At 34.3% G+C, this 22,593-nt stretch overlaps 1 protein-coding gene across 1 annotated transcript; it reads right to left on the reverse strand.

Moving 5' to 3' along the window:
- Positions 1-1,813: 1,813 nt before the first annotated feature.
- LOC142613922 (kinesin-like protein KIN-UA) lies at positions 1,814-18,136 on the reverse strand. Its single transcript, XM_075786439.1, has 19 exons — positions 17,746-18,136; positions 16,811-16,911; positions 16,596-16,718; positions 15,707-15,892; positions 15,285-15,506; positions 15,008-15,161; positions 12,336-12,485; positions 11,744-11,832; positions 11,264-11,467; positions 10,386-10,532; positions 7,549-7,683; positions 7,292-7,423; positions 5,723-5,858; positions 5,522-5,614; positions 3,886-4,011; positions 3,643-3,768; positions 2,707-2,850; positions 2,340-2,468; positions 1,814-2,257 (listed from the first exon to the last, which is right to left on the reverse strand). Exons 1-19 carry the CDS (start codon positions 17,930-17,932, stop codon positions 2,097-2,099), a joined length of 2,745 nt encoding a protein of 914 aa, XP_075642554.1. The 5' UTR covers positions 17,933-18,136; the 3' UTR covers positions 1,814-2,096.
- Positions 18,137-22,593: the final 4,457 nt, after the last annotated feature.

A 22,593-nucleotide genomic window follows, 5' to 3' on the forward strand; every position in this document is an offset into this window, starting at 1 on the left:
ATGCGTTTGGCGAATGCTAGCGACCATCATTATATACAACATTATACAATCCTGCTGTAAACACTAACAGTCCTTTCCCTCATAATGTTTTGGTTGAAATCCAAGTGCCTAGTTTCTTTCATAAATAAACTGAATACTAGACAAAATAATATTGGCTAGACTATAACATTTTTGTTCTATTAATTTTATGCTAGGGAGAATTTACAAATGAACTATTAATAGAGCAGCACACCCTTATAACATATTTGACACTTGTTTCATATCCGCACCAAACATGTGTACAATCATATGAACAGTGTCTGTTATTGCCCTAGGCCTACAAACTTACTACTAGTTTGGATTTGTGTTGTACTATTAACACAATTTGTCCTAACTTTAAAGGTATCTTATGTATTCATTACATATAACGGATGTCTCACAATATTATTAATCTCATGCACTTACACTTGTTATATGTTACAAGTGTCTCATAGCATGTGGATCTCATGAACCTGTGGAGTTCACATGTTGTACATCCGTTATACAAATCAAATGATAAAAATACTCCCATGGTGCTTGCTTCTAACATGGATCTTTTATTCAAAGCCCTCTAGTTTGCCAAGATTACTTTTCTTGATATTGCTTCTAACTTTTAAAATTTTTTTTTTTTACTAGTTAATGTGGTGTCAAGAGCTCTTCGAGAGCCTGACTATTCTCTAAATGTGTGTATCCCCTCATCCCACAAGCTAATTAAACGGAAAAACTCCTTAAAGTGACTCCAAGATGCAGGTTAAGATATCATTGATAAAACTTTGGGAGCTACTAGACCAACCTCTCCAGGTTGTTTGTTTCTAGGTTGTCACTGCTGTGGCAATACTCATGCATACCTTGTGAATAGTCTTACAGCTCTCACACACAAAATGTTAACAAAATAAAGAAACTCCTCTCTTTTAAATAATCTCTATCAAAGAAAAACGTAGTACATGCCCCTTCGTACCTTACTATGAAGTTTAATATTGTTATCCATATTGAAGCATGATTAGCACTGGCCTGTAAAATATATGATTGGCATGGACTTTGACCCACACCACCCAAAAAGAATTTAGAAAAGCAACTGTCTCAGGTGGAGGTGGTAACTGGCCAACAGACGTCAATCTCTCAAAAATATTTATAATAAGTAAGAAACCATGTACTGGAAAATTAATCTCTTCTATTTTAATGAGGAAACGCCCATTTAATGGGGACTAACATGAATTAACAGGCAACGGGTCCATCACAGTATGTTCCCTTTGATTTGTAGTGCTGATATTCAAAATGTGAAACTAAAATAGAAAACCTTTACTGTTGGGGTATTTAGATATGCTTACAAAACAAAACAAAAAAAATTTTATATATATCTTAGATATGCTTATTTCGCATGTGTCTAAACATAATAAGTCACCTGAAAATAAAAATCAGAAAAAAGAAAAAGCACACTTTCATTACCTCAAACTAAGCAGAATCTTCAATACCATTATAGTGTCATAATCAATGACTTGAGATGAGAGAGACAATTCAATTATCCACAGATAATTTGAACGCATAATTTATGCAGACAGCATCTCATCGAAGGTAAAATATCAGAGAAAGTGGTAGAAATGGTAGATAAATTTCATATTAAACAATATCAGCATAAACTGAACAAATAAATTAATATGTGCTACATAAATTACAATCTCAATACTTCTTGAGACAAAAATATTGTTTTTCTCCAACCGCCCCCCCCCCCCAAAAATTTTTTTACTAATGATTTCATATACAAATCAATTTACAAGCTAATTAGAAGCTACACATGGGAAGGTCATACCTGGGTGAATACATTAAATGAGATTACAAGACTATAATTTGATTAATAAATTAGAGTTATCATCTGTAATCAACTTCATACAAGGACTACAACCCAAGCATGCATGCCCCACTAATAACAAAACTTTGGCCAATACAGCTGACACTGACAGCAAAGTCAATGCATCCTGCTTCTTTTACCTTGAAAAGATCAATCTTTCCAGCTGGGATCAGCTACATGTGTATTTCCATGCTACCCCACCTTCAGCTGCTTCAATTATTTCACAAATTTGTCAATGACCTATCCTTAAACGCCTCATTTCAGCTTGGAAAGTAGGGCTGGAAGTTAGCGTTCGATGTGAAAGAGTCCTTATGTCTTCCCGTGCACAGTCTCGCGAGATGCGAACCAACTCCCACAAGGCACCTCCACTGATCATATCTTTTGCATTTGCTTCTGAAATGCAGTAATCCAAGCCTTCTTAGGCAACATTCTATGGGAACTCAACTTGTTCAAGGACAAGAGAAGGCAAACATACCATGTTGTGCTAGATGACAGAGTGCAAGCTCAATATGACGCCTGATTGGTGAGGCTTCATTGTTAGCATTCTGTACAATCCATGGAAGTGCACCATCCTCAATCAGAAGAGACCTTCCGGTCTTAGTTCCTATACCATTTTAAAAACTGTCTAAGCTCAAAAAACAGGATGATTTAAACACAGATGGTTCATTAAAATATCATGATGAATATAAACGGTATAATTTGAGACTTATAAACTGGTAATTTTGTCAAAAAGACAACAAAACTTAGGAAGCAGTTCTTAAGAATAAAGATGCTAATTTTGTGCATCACATGACAAGCAGAGTAACAAGAACATCAGGAAGGTGCTTTTATGAGCTTTTCACCTTGCGTAGCTGCTCTTGACTCGCATTTTGCAAAATTTGCTATTCCACGAGCAACTTGTGCAAGAACATCAGCATGTCTGCATCTGACCATTCCTAGCAATGCTTTGATACCACCTTCACTCCTTAGCTTCATCTGCAACTTATCTAATTGATGCAATTTTATTTTTGTTAGTGACAGTAGACTGCCAATGTACTGGACTAGCTCAAATGAACTTTCTATTGGGTAACTAGATGTTATCACCCTTGGCGCAATGGTTACTCTACAAGTATAAGAACTTGTGGGGTGTGGGGGGACAAGAGTAGAGGTTCAAGTTTCCAAAAGAGAGCTTCACAAACAGATACACTTAAATTAGGCTAGAATAGAATTTCTATCTTAAATTTAAAAAAAAAAAAAAAAAAAAATGTTATCACTTTCCAAGGGAACAAGTGCACTAGTTTGCATTCTACACTCAAAACCATCATGTTTCCAACGTATACCCAATTTAAACTTGATTCTCTTTTCCATACATAGGAAAAAAATTATTACAGTAGATGCTGAAAGACACAATCCCATTCAGATTTTCAGGTTAAACTAATACTCTAAATATATGGTTTATCATTGATGACAGAATTTAAGGAAAAGGAAACAAAAATTAGTAGTTGCAAGTATGTCTAGTGTTATAGCAGGAAGAAGCAGTGTAATCTTCTCTATTAATCCTGATTTTCTACTAATGTTATCTTTTCATCTAAGCTTGAGTAGCACAAAAAATATATGGAGCTCACTCCAAGTATCTGTAAACTTAAATCCAGTTTCTTTCAAACAGATTATTAAATTTATTCAATTTTCCATCTCAATCCCTCCTTAATCAAGTATGAATATACTCAAAACATCTCCTTCATACTTAGTAAGACATACTGTCAAATTTTCATACAAATAAAAGAGGTCAGACAGTTTACCATTGCCACAAAGATTTGCAATAGCTCCAGCAACCATCCGAAGGGTTTGAGGATCCTCAGCATTGGCTGCTGTCATTGATAACAAACCAATGCCCCCTTGAGACATGATGAGCTCCTGGTTGGTTTCTGACAGGCCACAAGAGGTTGCACATATGAGGAAAATCATAGCCAAACTAGAAATATTATCAGCCAAGACTGGCATATATTTTACAAATCACATAGAAATGGACTCAAAATATTTACCATTCATTGCAAGATTGGCAATAGCGCCTGCTGCAACTCTATGTATGGTCTCATCCTCAGAGTTCCTAAGAAGCATCAACAACGATGTAAGTCCGCCAGCTTCTACAATCTTTTCCTGATTCATCTCTGCACATTAGAGGGAATGAAAGGAAGTTCATATCGTTGCAGATAGAAGTAATATAATAGCACATATCAAGTGCTATCAAAGTGATAACCAAATGTTCAAAAAGAGAGCTTGGTTCAATACAGAACAGTAAACAAAGTTAAACATATGTCATGATGAGAAAGAACAAAGTTCCACTTCAACTTCATCACAATATTATAATCAAAGTCAAACTGAAACACGTATTACAAAATGCTAACTTCGCCAGAAGTTTTGCCTTCCAAATAGAACGACAAGGAAAATCAACCCCTAAACCTCCTCATAACACCTGATCAATACCAAGATCTTTTACATCTTAAACCTCCTATAATACTTCAACTTCCAGTCTTCTGAAGAACAACCAATAAAATCATTTTAATAAGAAAGAAGATACAGACTCAAAGTCAACGTTGAAGAAGGGGATCCCAGTCTTCCCCGGTCTTCTGATGTCAACACCTCGGTACCTAATATCTAAAGCTTGTTTTCACTAATGACTTCTTGAGTAAATTTTCCCCTCCTCCCCCAGAAATTTAAGAAAATATCTTATACTTTTCATAGAAATCTTTATCTCTATCAACTCTATTACATGCATGCAACTAACCGGCAGTCTTCCCATATCTTCAATAATAATAATAATAATAATAATAATAGTAGTAGTAGTAGTAGTAGTAATGACTTCTTGAGTAAATTTTCCCCTCCTCCCCCAGAAATTTAAGAAAATATCTTATACTTTTCATAGAAATCCTTATCTCTATCAACTCTATTACATGCATGCAACTAACCGGCAGTCTTCCCACATCTTCAATAATAATAATAATAATAATAATAGTAGTAGTAGCAGTAGTAGTGGTAGTAGTAATGACTTCTTGAGTAAATTTTCCCCTCCTCCCCCAGAAATTTAAGAAAATATCTTATACTTTTCATAGAAATCCTTATCTCTATCAACTCTATTACATGCATGCAACTAACCGGCAGTCTTCCCATATCTTCAATAAATAATAATAATAATAATAATAATAGTAGTAGTAGTAGTAATAATCAAAACAACTAAGCAAGCATTCCAAAAGTCAAACTTGTTAAATTACCAATTCTCTCAAAAGCTTAAGCTATTAGAATATGGTAAATTCAATCATTTAACCACCTATTTCTAACACTCCTCCTCACGGGTGGGCCGAAACTACCTTTTGATAGGTAAGACCCAACACATGGGAATTTAAATAGTAGGTAGAGTGGAGGAGACAGAGATTGAACTCAAGACCTCCTGCTTTAATACCATGTTAAATTACCGATTGCCCTAAAAGTTAAGCTTTTGGGACAATCAGTAATTTAACAAAACCTATCAAATCACCAACATAATGCAAGAATTGGAGAAAGAAGAACTTTGAATTGAACATGTGGCAATAACATAAGACCATGGTGCAAGCACAATTTGACAGGGCAATTCAGAATGAGCTAGTGATACAACAGAATAATAGTGTTAGGAAATATAGACACCTTCAGCAGCTAGATTTGCAACCACTTTCACAGCGTGAATTCGCACATCAGCATCTTCAGCTTCAAGCAACGATAAGATCTTTTGCAATCCCACTATAAGAATATTGAGTTTATTAGCAAGAAATACCAAGAAAGCAGGCAGATTAACCCTACTCGTTAGCTTAAAATAAAAACAAATGTCATGCAGGCACTGACTGCTACCTTGTTCAAAGAGTTTGGCTATTGAGGCCTTTTCCCCATTTCCTGAATCTTGCTGGTGATGTTTAACTTGAGATATAAGTGAATCTAGACCGCTTGGAACTTTACCAGATCCACCTCTATCAAGTCTTCTTGTTGTCTACATGTCATATATTTAATTTAGAATTCATCAAATACTACATTGGTAGATACAGGTGGATACCATGAACACATTTAAATGCATACAAAGATGACATAAGAAACATCATTTAATGCCCACTAATTTGCTTAAAGTGATTCACAAAAGTTACAAGATTCCAACATGAGAGTAAGTAAGTCCCAAAAATTAAGATTCATATTGTTTTCCAATTGTAAATTCCTAGCAAGTCAAGTAATAAATATCAAAAGGAAATCGCTTTGTAGATAACCCAAATAGCCAATGTTATCAACTTGTACACTTTGCAATAGTGCATTAAACTTCCAATTAAATGTGCTTTGGCCTCCTTGTTCAACCAACAATTTAGCAATGGGAAATTGTTGAGGCCTCATTTCCATTTAGATTTTCCTGTATAGGCCTCCTAATCATCTGCTTGAAAACATCAGAGCAAACTCAAGGTATGGCTTGATGCTAGCCAAGCTTACTGACACAGGACAAGACAAACAGATTTCTAAAGAACAGAGTAAAATAGCATTAAGAATCAGCACCAAGACTTGGTTGGAATCAGAACCTAAAAAGAGAAAATAATAATCAAGGAATAAAACCTAGGGTTGCCTGAAATCAACACCAAGCTATTAAGGAAAACTCCAACAATAAATTTTATTACTGAATCGAACTGTAAAAAAATACTGAACCCTATGTTCTTTAAATAGATTATAGAGTTCCAATTAATATTATCCTAGTAAGAAAATGAATTAATTCTACTCATCTCAGTAAGAAAAGGAATTAAATTCCTAAACCAAGTAGGAAAAGAAAATAATGTTTAACCAATTAAATAAAGTAAATAGAATATAGTAAATCCTAGACATTAATTGATCAGGCCTTAGGCCCAACAAATAGTAGTCTTTATCCATAAGGCCATTGGAAGCTAAAATCAGGATATAACAAAAATGCTCAATGCTCTAGTAACTACTATTACGCCTTAACCATAGCTAGTACTTTTCTCTTAAAAAGTTTACTTTGACTAGAGAGAAAAATCTCTAAGGAAGTTGTGAGAATCAGATATTGGCAATATCTTGTCACAAGACTTAAAATACCCACATTTCTCAGGAATTTAAGTCATCCTCAGGAGCTAAGAATCCCAAGATTTAAATTTAATTCATGAAAACCCAGCCTTCCATAAATTTCTGATAATTTACATATATGGTTTAAAGTAATACACAATGAACAAAATCTACAGAATTTATAAACCTTGACCATCTAATCCCATGAAATATAGGATTTTTGCAAAGAGGAATACTTCAGGACTATCAGATAAGAGAACAATGCAAGGAATATGGGGAGAAATCCAAAAAGGGAGTATTCCAATGGCATATGTCTGATTAGAAAGTCAAAAAATTTAAACCACAGCCTTACAAATTCCAAGCACAGAATACCTCATCAGCGTCAAAACTTAATTGCAACAACTGGCTTTGTAGTATTGCTATTTCTCCTTCAAGTTTCTCTTTCTGACTTGCCTCATCTTCCAGCATCTTGCGAAGCTTTAAGATCTCTGAATTTCCTGATGCCTACGATATCAAAAGTATCACTCTACATATGACAAAGATACCAAAGATGGGGGGAAGGGAGAGTGCAGAGAATCGAGCATAGACAATGTTGAACTAAAAAATGCTTGGAGAGAAATAAAACATACCTCAGACCTTTTCCATTGAGCTATTTGACTTTTAAGATTATTAACTTCCTCTTCAGCAGTCTTCCGTAAAAGATTTTCTTTTTGAAGCAATTTTTTCAGCTCAGCAACTTCCTCTGCAGCAGAGACCTTGGAACTCTGAACAACATTGAAAGTGGTGGAACTCTTAGCTTTTCTGTTTGATTCATTGTAATTTTTTTAGACACTTTGCATTCATTATCATGAACTTGAAGTAATTATATTTTTCAAAAAACTTTCTACTTATCCAAAGAAATCAAAACATTAAAAATGGTGGAACATGCTAAGAGATGGTTTAATATGTGAACCAATAATATTAAAAAATGATAATAAATGATAAAAATGAAAAAAAAAATAATTAAAAAAGGACAGTAATTAAAACTGCATAAGAGCATTAAAAACTGAGCTGGCTTCTGTTTTAATGTTGTAGGTTAAAGGAACGAGCAACATTGATAACTCATACAAAGGTGTATAAACATTATCATAAGTTTCTGAAATCTTGGATGCTAATGAATTCCTTCCCCAGTCGTTACATAAAATTCATTAAATTATTTGTGTGCGTGTATATATATATATATATATATACAGCCAAGAACAGCATCTTTAGAGCCATCTCCCCACACTGCATGTCATGTTAAAAAGAGAAATCTCCTACAAATAGGCATAGGCTACTACTTTATAGATAGTTCTCCTCCACTGTGGCCATAGTCCTACTTTATTCACGTTCAACTCCTTTCATTCGCTTCCCCATACACTGCAAGCTTCCATAAATATAGTAGAAAATTCCAACTCCATACATGAATGGTAAACTTAATGGGATGATTTCAGTCCAAAGCCGGCAGTGGCTGAGCCACATCGTAGCAAGTGGGTGCAATTGCACCTACTGAAATTTTCAACCAAAAAAAAAAAAACCAAACCTGGGGTATATGTATAATGTTGAGGAGTTTTCCTTTCTTTTCTACCCTTTTTTTTGCAATTGTACCCAATGAAAAAAGTTGTGGCATCAATTATGAACATCTTTTTTAAAAAAAAATAAAGAAACTTTGAAGTTTTAAAATCTTATTGGCAGATTAAAATTAAAAGAACAAAGAAAAATATGTTTTAAAAAAATAATAATATTAAAAATAAATAAATAAAAAGCTTACAAAACAATACAGAAGACCACTTTTTTTTTCCTTGTGTTTTGTTTTCTTTTGCTTCTCTTGAACATGGTGCCTAAAACACCATTTTCCCTATAAATTGTTATCCACAAACTCACCCCGCCCCCTTGTAAGGTTCAACCACTGGAATTCTAGAACTACAGAGAGAAAAAGAACAAAAAATGAGGTAAAGACTATGGACTAAAATCCTGGGGGAAAAACCCAGCCTCCCAGGTCAGCCATATGGTGCTATAGCAAGAATGAAGGCTATAGCATAGGTAATACTATACCATATCAATTAGTCATAGGGTTTGGTAGAAATTCACTCAAATTCCTGTTTTGATTTAGCTTGGGATATTTTGGTATGGAAGGGAAAGTTTATTCTTTGTAAACTAATTAATTTGATACTCCCCCTACATCCAATTGTTGGTCTTCTATTCCATTTTGGGACGTCCCAAAATGTAGTCCTTATTGAAAAGTCAATAAATGAATTTCCTAACTTACCCTTTATTTAAAAATTCTATCATCTTCTCACTAGAGTTTATATTAATGAGGGTAATTTAGGAAACTTGTACCTTTTTAACTAAAAGACAACACATTAAATGATGTTCCCTTAACAAGTTGGATTTTCTAAACATGACCAACGACATGATACAGAGGTAGTATAACTTGTCAAACGAGAAATTAGTATTGAGTTCTTATTTATATACAACGCTATAAGGGACTTGGTGGTTTTGGCCCAAGATGTCCTCCCATATGGAGAGAGGAGAAGACTCTTAAAAAAAGAAAGTGTATGGATTTCTTTGAAAAACTGTTTAGTATCTCTCTTAGGGTTGAGAGATACTTGCATGTGTGACTTAAGGGTTTGTTTAGGTGTTACTGTGAGAGCACCATTAGGTATATTAGAGTTATAGGACTATGAGTTTGTCAAGTCTGTGATTTAGAACTAAGAATTTGATTTAATTAGGTATATTGGGAGATGTAGGCTAGTTTGTATTTTAAGAGTGTTTGTTTCAGAGGTTGTGAGTGTTGCTTGTGAGAGTCTAAGAGTTTATGTTGTCATGATTAGGCATATGGTCGTAGCCCATATCATTGATAGTGGATTTTGATTGGTGTTGCCAGTGGATATAGTCATGAAGTTGGCCAACCATGTTAAAGGGTTTTTGGTGGATTTGGTTGGCCATTAAAATGGAGAAAGCAAAGATCTCAAGAACTTCAAGTGCCTCATAATATTTACATCTTTGTACTGAATTCAAATCAAGCTCCAATTTTTATTCAAATTTTCCAACTGGTATTGACACCAAATTCATTTTCTTAGCCATAGGAAAGGAAACTTTGACACAAATTGCAGCTACCCAAAAGGTGGAATCGGCACAATAGCGTGGTGCATCCATAACCTCTAGTAAATTCTCCTCTTCTATTTTTCTCAATATGCAAAAAGTCAAAGTAATATTGGCAATGGAAGAGGATTATGGTGAAATTAACCCTACGAAGAGTAAGAGACAAAAGACAGAAACATGGGTTACATAGGCCACTTTTTGGACTCGGTGACAAAGGTATTGGGCATTCAAGATCCATAAACTAAATCAGATATTTAAAATAGCACTAGCACATGTACCATGCATTTACCTACAGTATGGACAACAATAAATGACAAGATATGCAGATTCATAACTAGGCTACCTCTGTGTTAGATGTCAAGGCAGAGCCATCCTCTCTGAGTCCAACTGGAACTTTTTCACTGCCATTCTTTTGCTGACTCTTCACCAATTGCTCTTCAAGCTTCTTTATTGAATCCATATAGTCTTTTTGATATTTCAATCTTTCCTTCTACAAAAGAAACAAGCACACATGGATTTCAATATGCAATGAGATAAGCATGATAATTGGTAAATGAAGTTCAACTGGCAATTAAACTCAAACACAGAAATATTTCAATATGCACCTATTGGGTTTTGAATCTACAACTTCACTCTCCACATTGCTCTTACAAAAGGAGGAGGTGCCATTTGAGCTAGAGCTCATTGGCCAAAAAGTGCTACTTATAACAACTATTCCTATGAAGAGATTTACAAAACTTTTGGATATAAATAATAGAGAATTCTCCAAGCTACCAATCATGTAAATGCTAACAGGTTTCTTAAGAAGGGGGTAGAGACCAATGCACATGTAGAATATGATTTCCCAAATGTAAGTTGTAGAGAGGTCACTGTGTACATTATCAAATTTACCTTAAGAAATCAATAGAGATAAAACGACAATGCTTGTAGTTATCACATCATAGTTATGACACAAGCCAAACGTACTATGGCAAGCTATTGGAATATTGCATAACATGCAACTCACATGCAGAACCAAAACTTCAACTCCAAATTATATCTAACACGTGTATATATTAGCACCATAAGCTATAAGCCTATAAGAAAGACTCTCTCTCTCTCTCTCTCTCTCTCTCTCTCTCTCTATAAACACACTATTGTGAGAACAAACATATGCAAGCACATACAATATTCAAGTTTTAAATATATATATATATATATAATGTAGATATAAGTGTTTACCTCTAATGCATCTGCATGGTTACTTTCAAACTCAGAAATCTGATTTTGTGCTTCCACATTTATTCTTTCGATTTCATCCTCAAATGCTTTCTGCTGCCTTTCATGTTCTGCAATAAGCTTGTCTAATTGTATGTCTAATCTTCTAGCTAAACTTTTGTAATCGAATTCCTCCTTCAATTTCAACATATTTTCCACCTTCATAGCCTATGAGATGACAAAATATTAGCACCTTCCAAAATAAGAAAAAGCCACACACACACAAATATAAAAGTGTCCCCCATGAAAAAATCGATTGTTGCCATAGATCACACAGTTGAGATCCAAGCAGACAAGAAGGATTATTATGCAGAAAAATGCTAGCAGCCTGCCCTAATGATTTTGAAAGAGAAATGGCATAACTCCATCTATCAGGATTACACTAACAAGTCAGAGATACATATTCAGAATGTGAGAAAGAAAGGTAATGACTTCGTAACCCACCCTCTGTCCAAACATTATAGTACTTGCTGTCTCTCCTCGATGACGTGGGGATGGACCAATAGTAATAACTAGTGAAGTTCTTGCTGTGCCTGTTAAATTTTCAATGTCAGTATCATACATAGCAAAACGCAAATGATACTTCATAAAAAAATAAAGAAAATACTGGACATTTAATTAATTAAAGGCACTATCAAAGATGGAATATTCTCTGCCACTTAAAAGAAAGAAAAAATGGTGCCTTGAAACTGTATTTGCAAGCATATGATAAAATCATCTTGTGTCTAAAATCTCAGGCCCTAAATACGGTTCCTTATATGTATATATATGAATTCAGTACATGAAAAGTCAACATAAACTGCTGATTTAGAGATCCACATCTCCACACCTTTAAAATTTTGAATCTCTACCAAACACAAAATAAACTTTAGAAAGTGAAAGAGCTCAAATTTAACATACTCTCATTCAGTTATTCAAATTGCAATACATTTTAATGAATGAACATGTCAAATCATTTGTCAAAATTGGAGGTTAAACCCATAAAACAAAAGGAAAATTGAATTCATATCCATGTGAAGAGTAACATGATTCATGCCTCCAAATGAATCCTTAAGCAATCTTGTAAGCTTTGAATCACGAACAGGAACATGTGCACTATTCTCTGCCAGTGCATTAATGCACTTTCCCAATGCGCTCAAGGAGAGATTGATGGATTTGGCTTCCTCTAGTGTATGCCCCTCACTTCCTGCCAAAGAAAAAGAGAAAAGAAGAATAAACAATTTTCAATATGTGGTAGATAGGTTAACACATGGCGAGATAAACTAAGATAATAGCACAAATCATCAGGAAAAAAGAAAAGAAAAGAAGGAAAATATATGAATCTGTTATGCATTCTTCATGCATGCTCGCAGAATCTATCAAATATGACATGTCTACAACTGGAAATAGTTGCTGTTCCACTGAATGAAGAAAATTAAGGTGAAAATTTTACAGGAATGCTTTCTCAAGGAAAAAGCCCTGGTGTGAACTCACAGAATTTAAATAAAATTTAGCAGTTGGAACCTCTCCAATGCTAGTCAAGTGCTGTCAGTTTGTCCCAAATCAATAATCACAAGCGATTGGTATGAAATCCCAAAATCTGAATAGATTGTAAGGCATGTCTATTAGCTTCCCCAGTTGAAAAAGGTGAGTTTATCAACAGTAATCCTGACATAAGAGTATAAGACACTTCCCTTAGCAGGAGAAACCACTGAGGAGCTTTACCAAATCAAGGAATGGAAACAAGGGTGCACCCATACCATGCCCAAAGCACCACCTAAAGCTTTGTCAAACAAAAGAGGGAAACAACCCCAAGCCAGCTATTTCAGATGTATTGACTTGTCACCTTAAGCTATTCACCCTGCCAACCTGCATTGCAGCTACCAATCTTAAATATACACCCTAAAGGCCACAACCTTCAATGTCCATGTCATTTGGACAACAACTGGCCCACTGATGGTAGCGAACTTGCTGCAGGGCAATCCAATTTTCTAATCATGACCTTCCAATAATGCACCATTGAACTTCCCTGACATAGAGCCCTCTATCAATTCTTCTAAACAATTGATGGTGGGCAACTTGATACAGGGAGTCAGGGACTTGCAAGGAACAAGTTGCCTTGTAAGACCCAATGACCTCCACTGTGAGAGCCCTTCCCTTTTTCTTTTTTTCTTTTTTTCTTTTTTTTTTTTTTTTTTTTTTTTTCCTCCAGAACTACCTTGAATTAAACTTGGACCACTGCAAAATAAAGACCTCTCTTTTTTTTTCTCCTCCCTATCCTTGTCTTCCTTATACAGCTTAACTAAACCCCCCCACCCCCACGCCCACCAAGGCATGGTGCAAATCTTGCCCAAGCATTGTCCCAGTACACCTCTAGCTCATTCAAAACCAGAAATGATGTTTGACATGCCTAAAAATTTCAAATTCTTACCATCTCAGTCTTAAAATATATCTGTTTGAGTTGAACCAAAACCATAGCAAAGGATATCACCAAAATCCATATTTATATAGTACAACAAATACAAATCAGAATTCACCACTTTATATTTATCAAACATTATTGGAACTTGATAAATTAGAGATTCCACTGTTAGAATATGAGTTTAATTTTTCAGTTTCAGATCAAACACATATTATTCATGAAGTTCATGAGTTATTCATGTCTTTCCAAAAGAGAAGTATCTTCACACGGCCTACTAAAAGAAAATACTTGAATTTGTAGCTACAATTTAAGAAATTAGGGGGTAAATCAAAGACTCTTGCTTCAAGGTACTGGACAGTTTTTTCTTTAACTTGTTAACAATATCATCACAGTATTTCTATGAAAATATAAATTTTCCATTGTATGTGTAACTTAATCTATTTTTATTTGAAGGAAGAATTGAAAAATAGAAGTTTTTTAGCCTGTAACTCTTTCCCATTATAATTACATATGTGATGTAGAACATGTTTCCTTGGATTTTTTTTTTTTTTTTTGATAAGTAACGTAAAAATATTATTAATAATAGAAAAAGTGCAAAGCCGAGTACATTGGGGATATACTATGGGGGCACAAATCAAGAACCAAAAGTACAACGATCAATTTCCTTGGAATTTTTTAAAAAGCAGGACCGTCAAAAATTAAGGTGAATGGCTTGTAATTTAGTCTTCAGCAAAGTCATAGGAAACTTTACAAGACATTGTATTTCACTGGCTTTATCAGATGGCAATAAATATTTCTCTAAGAATTTTCTCTCAAATTCTGGTGGATTGCAAATTTCTCTTTCCTTTAATTTCCAAGGTATTCTAATGAGATCTAGCTAACAGTGTTTTCATTTGGGATTAATCTTGTGATGATGTCTAGCTTTGGACATATTTCTAGGGATAAATATTCTCCAATCCACACTTTAAGCTCCTAGGTATACTTTATTCAATTTCCAAGAGTGCCAGATTTCCTCCTCATCTGCTCCCACTACTTCTTGTCTTCTTATAATTTTGCACCCTGGCTGACCAAAACTCACCTTAAAAGACTGACTTTCATTAGAAAATGTTTTCAGTAAACCAAGATAGAGGAAAAAAGTACCCGTATAAAGATACAGATTGTAACATAGTTTAGCAAAAATTTAAGAACAGCAGGGATGCTATTCATATGAATAAAGAGTCAGGCCATAAAACAAACAACAATAGTAAAATGACAAAGTCATAACAAGGAAAGAGGACTAAGTAAGTCCTCTTGTTACACTCACACACCTGACTTATCAATACGCTCTGAACCAGCAAGATCTACCACAACTAACTTTCCCTTCCGAACAAGGGAAGGCTTTAATGTTTTCATATGAGGACTGTTACCATTTTCACTTGAAAATGCTGAATCCCTTGCCTTGACAGATCTCTTTACATGTACCTGCAGGATTAGGGACATCTATTAATGCTCAATCAAAAACAACAAAAAGCTTCATATAACTGCAATAAGTGCCTTGAAATTTCAAGAGCACAAGCATCAAAATACAAGAAATGCGTAATTCACCATCAGTATAGCGTGACTACGAGAAGATTCTGTATTCAATTTTGTGTTCGCAGCAAAGCGATGAGCTTCCCCTAATCGCAGTAGTTCCACAAAACTGTGCTGGTCCCTAATTTCCACTAGGGTAGCCCCAGGTACTGAAACATCACCAGTTTTTGGGTCTTCCACAATAGGAATGTTATCATTGGCGGGATCAAGAAGGTCCTGTATAGTCTCCATATAAAGCTGCATGTATGTGTAGGGAGCCTAATGTTAAACATGAACTTGTAACAGTGCTGACAGACTGTTTAACATAGACTTCAGAACATAACATATCTAAAATGATGACAAAGTCATGTGTATAAACCAGCTAATAATAGAATTAAACAAACGACAATGATGATATTAGAAACAATGCATTAGGTTTTACTTTCAAGGACAACAACCTGCAGATATGAGACCGAGACTGAATCAGTCTCCAATGAAACATCTGCTAGAATATCCTCCATAGCACGCACCATTATTCCACGAGCAGCTGTATCTTCCTCTCCAAGTCGTCCAAGAGTATATGTTTTACCAGTACCAGTCTGCCCATATGCCATGATGGTTCCATTGTAACCATCCAGAACACTCTGAAAAAGAAAATTACAAAGAAGCACATCACTTGGAGGGATTTCCACAAAAACTAAGAAAACAAACTTACCCAAATTTATGTAATGAAACATATAAACAGTTCCCTTGAATGCATATCAAAGGGGAAAAAAATGTAATTTAAAAATAATAAATAAAACAGTAAGAAAACAAGCAGCTGATGACATTCTGAGCTGGCTTATATGAACAAATGAAGTAAGTGAGTGATAGTTTTATATGTCCGGAACAGCAAACACAACATGTAGTTACAAATTCAAAAAGAAAACTCAACTTTAAATAACACCTTTAGGTGCTTATACTTTGACCCTATTTATGATTTAAGTGAAAATAAAGGAGCTTTATTCGCACTTTTATTCATTACTTGAAAGCCTACATAATCCAAGAGCTATTTGCTTATTTTCTACACTATGGCTCTCAGATTTTTTTTTTTTTTTTTTAATTCAGCATATGCAAATATATTATAGTAACTTTCTAACTGCATTTATACTAAAATTCATGGTTTGATCCCATATTTGAATCGAACTGATATGATCCACTATCCTGATTATACATTCCCAACAGATTACCAAGACAAATAACATAATCAAAAATCAATCCATGAACCACCCATGTCTTCAAAAGCAAAAACTGAAATTCAAATGCATTAACATGCATAACAGAAACTGCCATCACATTTATACACACCTCAACAACAGGCTTTGCTACAACTTCATAAACACGTTTTTGGGATGCAAACTCGGTAAGCACTTCATCAAACTCATAAGTGTCTGAGTCCCAATTGTTTTTTCGAAGTTTCAACCTTTTAAGCTGAAAAAGGAACACTCGTGTGTGAATTAGTATACTAAAAACAAGTATTGAAACCAACTAGAACATATTTATCAATAACTATTGAAGGGCACCTCTGGCTGCAATTCTACACAATCAGCAAAATCAGCATCTTCCACCAATTCCTCAGCATTACGCGGTCGCAATCTCACAGCTACTCGAACTCTTCCAGGAACTACTCTCAAAATAGAAACATATAATGAACAACAAAAGGTTTATTATCTGACAAAAGCTTAAAACACAGCTTCTTTAAAAAGGAAATCTTATTAGTCATCCCTTTTTAATTAACGAAAAGGCAATGCTTCAGAAACTTATCAAAGAAACTGTTAGCAAAGTCTGTACAAGTTGGTATTATTATAGAAAAGCATAATCTCTTACCCTTACCAGGACAAACCAATTCATAGCATTCAGAGCTATATAGAGAAATAGGGATATAAAGGAATGATGAACAAGCTGTAGAAAGGAAAGAATCTTCTTTTTTTAAACAATAATTTAAGTGCGAACCCACCAAGACTGTTTAACAAGCATTTTTATTTTCAGAAGACACCCAAATTTACCCAAATTAAAGGAGTTCCATCTATAAGTGATCAAAAGGCTATCCAATATCTATCCTCAGATATTAAATACAATAATAATCAAACTTCTATAGTTCAATTTGCTTAGCATTTTGAAAGTACTTTCCTTGCTCTTAAGCAGTAACCCAATTACCTAAAGCAACTTTCGCCTTCAAAGCAAGAAAATAAGGCAAAGTGCAAAAACCATAATGGCAGTACACAACCCAAAATATTTTTAAAAAATTAAATTTATAGTAAAAAATTTTATTTAAAAAAAAAAAAAAAGCCTCTCTTTCCCACAACCCAAAACACCCATCAAATTTTGTAACACAATTCTATACACACAACACCTATACCAACCAAAACAAGAAATGGGTAGCCCAAGATCTCAATAACCAAGTGCAACAATTTTCAAATTCTTCAACCACCAATAAAATAAAAACCACAAAACTCACCTCCAGCATTATCCTTGGCTGCTCCACCGGCTAGAGAGCCAGTGCTATTGCGGCGGGGCCCTGAAGAAGGCAAAGACTTGGACTTTACAGAGGACTTTGGGTTTGAACTCAAAGTGAGAGACCTATCCACCTTCATGGAGCTCTTGTGTGTCCCATTTCTGTAATTACCACCACCTGAAGTGGCCATTGTTAACACCAAACCCAATGAAGCTTCTTTAAAAAAAAAAAAAAAAGGGGTCTGCCACTGCCTACTAATTCTCGTTATTTAGGCCATTGAAGAAATGGCTTATACCTCAATGTTACAGTAGCACACAAAATACTAGAAGTGCAAAAAAATGCAATCTTTCTTGAAAGAGAGAAGAAAATGAGAGAGACCCAACAAGACCCAAGTGGAGAAATTGAAGTTTGGCAAAGGTTGTTGTACTTTGTGGAACTGGAAGTGGACCTAAATCGTGTAAGATGTGACTCAGGAAAACACGGCCTCTGTTTTGTTTTGCATTCCTCAATTGAAAGCGTAGAGAGACAGTCTCTTCAGGACTCTAGAAAGAGAGACAGTATTTGACTTTATTTTTAGCAATTAAACAAAAGTGGGTCATTTTTTAACTCTATTGTACGAGAACACCCATGAAGATTTGAATTTTAATTACTTTTACAAGGGTATATTTGAAAATTTATTTCCTTTTTTAAGCTTACCGTTGTGTATTACGGGGTTTTTGAGGATGTGTCGTGAGGGGCACAACGTGAGTCGTGTGTCAGTGGGGGTGTGTGTGTGATTTGACCGAATTGCCCCTCCTCACATTCACCACGACTTTTTTGCATTCAATTCCTAACTTCCCAACCGCTCAGTTGGTTGAGTTTCTACCGCTAAAGGAAAGTTACATTGGCAAGGATTTCAATTTTGTACCGCTGGAAAAAAGAAGAAGATGAAGAAGACATGTATAGTATAGATAAGTTTTCATGTGATACACAAACCTATCTCTAGAAGTTAGAATGTCTCAAAGTCATTAGAGTTTTCTAAGCAAGCTGGTAAATAAAGGAGACACCAAGGTGTGTCGTGTAGTTTAGAGCACAATTATAATAAATGTAGAAATCTTCTACCTTTCCTTGAGCCCAAACACACTCATTTAAGAAACACTTACAAAAAGTGTAGTATATTTATTATAGAGAAAAGTTTGTATAATAATCTTGTTACTTTAGGTAGTAAGACAAAACTTGGGTACATTAACCAGATCTGTGGAAGCAAAAATTTTATATATTCTTATTATTAAAGTACGCATATTTAGTGCCCATTTGATATTGTTATAAGAAGTAGAGTTTTAACTGTAGAGTTTTAGCTCCCACTTAGTATTGCTATGAGAAGTACATAGATCTTTAACCGTCAAACATTTATGGTAAATCTTTGCAATATAGAGTTTTAACTGAAAAGCTCTTTAGTGTTTTCTTAAAATCTCCAAATTTTAACTTTAGCCTTAAAGTTGTTTTCAACTCGAACGACCTTTTAAATCTCTTTTTCAATGGTTTGTCAAACACCCTCATTTTTTGCTTAATTAAAAGAGCTTTTCAGCTCAATCATAGAACCAAACATACCTTTAGTAGTAGTGATTCTTTAATAAAAAGCTTTAATGAAAAACCCTTTTGTGTTTGATAAATTACAATGAATGGTATTTTAAAGCTCTTGTCCATCTCGTTCTCCTTTTGAAGGGGGTGTTAAAATGCTTTAAAAGGCTTATAGCTCTTTTTTGCAAAAATTGTCAGATTGTTTGGCAATTTCACTAAAGAGATTTTAAGGGGGTCTTTAAATTTTTTTTTTATTTTAAGTTTGAAGATTAAAAAAAAAAAATGGAACGTTTGGGGAAAAAAATCTCCATACTTATTATCCATGCTTTATAAATCTAGAACTTTTAAAGTTTCAATTATTGTTATTTGTCAAACACTCAAAACGCTAAAAAGTTTTTTAGTTAAAGCAATATATCACAAAAGTTCTATTCCTAAGAACTTATCTGACAATCCACTTAAAAACAAACAAACAAAAAAACTTCAAGGGGTCCTTAAAGTTGAAAACATTTAAAACTTGATGTTAAAATTTGAAACTTTTAAGAAAAGTTCTACAATTCACTATTCATGTTTTATAAATTCAAAACATTGAAATATTATTCATTGTAATTTTCCAAACATTCAAAAAGTGCATAGAAATGCGTATGATGTTGTTTAAAATGTAAAAATGTGAGTTTGGAATGGATTACCAAATAAGCCTTAAAAACCTTTCAGTTAAATCTACGATTAAAGGTCTCCAATTAAATTCTATTTCCTAGAGCAATGCCAAACATGCACTAAAGCTAAAAAGAGTTAAAAATAGCTTTGAGTACCCTTAAAGTTCCTTAGCGAAATTGAAAATCGTTTAGCAATTTCAGCTAAAAAGAGTTTTAAACCCCTTAAAGAACTCTTCAACCCCTCCAAATTCAAAATCAAACAAGCCCTTAGCTTTAAAGCTCTTTATTTTATGACTTCAACTTTGGACATAAATAACAAATTGACATAAATGTCCATGTTAATTTGTTTTTAAATGACATTAATGCCCACCCATTTTGAGAGAGAAAGAGAGAGACAGAGAGAGAGCTAATAATGATGATGATAATAATAATAATAATAATAATAATAATAATGGCCATTAAATGATTTTGATTGGGCTCAATTCCGTTCAAATATGAAAATACTAATTCAAAACACATTGTATAACAAATTCTTATTATGTATTCTTCGATTCTTTCATTTCTCAAATCTAAAAACTCTATCAAATCTGGTTACCAAACATAAGTATAACAAATTCAAAATACTTCATCACTGTAGTTTTGTTAAACAAACCAAGTGCTTGAACTCTTTATCCCAAAAGTTATAAAATTTAAAGCTTTACTTCCTATAACAGCCACAAACCAGCTCTAACACATCAAGGAAGATAGTTGAAGAATTCAATTACAATTTTTTTGTTAATTGGTTACAAAGAAGTACATTTTCCTTAAAAAATGTGTACTATTTAGGAATAAAAACCTTATTGTTTGATTATTTTAACACGATCATGGGAATTCAAGCAATAGCTCAATGGTATGAATACTCTCAATGGATACTTTCCCCACTATTTACATGGCAAAAAATACACAAGAATTGAATATTTGTCTTAAGTTGGTTTTGAGCATGAAACCACAAGAAAATGGTTAATGGATCCCAAGTTTCATGTGACCAAGAAGTATTGGGTTCAAGTCTCTTAGTCAAAACCTTGAGGTCACTCCCAAGGTTGTCACTTCAATATGTAAGTTCTTTGTAGTAAAATTGTTATTAACTTAAGCATTTTCTTTCAAATCATGAACAAGACTTATGGCCACTTTGCGTTAATTACTTTCATTATAACTATTTCTTTTTTACATTTTTCTCTTTTTGGCTGTCATCCCTGCATTATATGCAAAGAACAAAGATTATGAGTTTTCTTGTTAGAAGATAATATATTGTGCTTTAGCATAATTATACATCCATTGATCAGTAAAAGAGAGAGGATAACCAAGAAACATCCAATTGATTGGAAATTTGATGCCATGACCCATGAATTAACTCAATATTTCAGTACAGTGGGACAAAGATAGCTCAAAATCTTTCATCAACTTTATTGACTTCTATTCTTAAAATTAAAATAAATAAAAAAAAAGAAAAAAAAAGAAGGCATACGACAACCTTGAGTGATGTTTGAGCCAATATCAGATACTAGAAGGGCAATCTTGAATCTTCGAGATTCAGCACTATGATTTCAGTAAAAAACTTAGGTGCTTCGGGAGCAATGCTCTCTCCTCTCACATGAGGGGTGGGCCCATGGTGGGACCCACGTGTGGGGCCCACCCCTCGTGTGAGAGGAGGGAGAATTGCTCCCAGAGCATATAAGAATTACCCATGATTTTGAAATTTTGAGATTGAATAGAAAGGAAAAAAGTGATAAGCAAAGTACATGAGAGAGAGAGAGATAGCTTTTGCATAAAAAAAAGGAGAAAAGCGAGTAAAGATGGACTGCTTTAAATCTAGCTACAATATATTACTGACATACAATTTTCGAATTCAACTATGGAGCCAAAAAAGAGAGCATCAACCTCCACTATGATTTCAAATAAAAGTCTCTATTCATATTCATTATAATACACGCCTTCATTTGAAAGAACGTCCGCCTCTTTCCCATTCTAAAAAAGCCTTCTCTCTATTCACTATAACACGCCTTGGAATCTTTATTCTTTCATTCAAATCCAATGGCAGAAGTTGTAGGGACAATAAAAGGGTAAGGAGTTCATCTGACATTCATTCATTCTGACTCAATATATAAAGGAAAAGAAAGAAGGTCCAGTTCTGCATTAAATCATGGGTGCACCCACCAAAATGGTATAAAATGTTTATAATCTCTATGCAGTGTTTTTTAGTTTTTTTTTTTCCCTGAATAAAAAATGAGTCCGCAATGTATGAGGGCAAAAGTAATATCATCTGTATCATTGGATCTTTGATGAGTTCATCGTTATTGATGATGCCGAAAATATCACCAGTGAGTTCCAAGCACTCCTCAAACGAAAGCAACACCTGCAAAAGTAAAACGAAGAACCTAGAAGAGAGCACCGGTGTGGTGTCGACCGAATACCCTCCGAAGGTCAAGTTAGAATCTTGTTCCTTTAACCCTAGAGTGCTAGAGTTAAGAATATTATGCGTACCTCCATACCTAGGGTTTCTCAGGTATTTATATTGAGTAGAATTACCTTTCTTTAAGGATGCAACTTCCTTCTCAAGTTCCTTTCCATATAGGAGTCTTCCCAAACGTGTGTCGCAAGA

This window comes from Castanea sativa, chromosome 10 (assembly GCF_040712315.1).
Source record: "Castanea sativa cultivar Marrone di Chiusa Pesio chromosome 10, ASM4071231v1".
NCBI classification, from domain to species: Eukaryota; Viridiplantae; Streptophyta; class Magnoliopsida; order Fagales; family Fagaceae; genus Castanea; species Castanea sativa.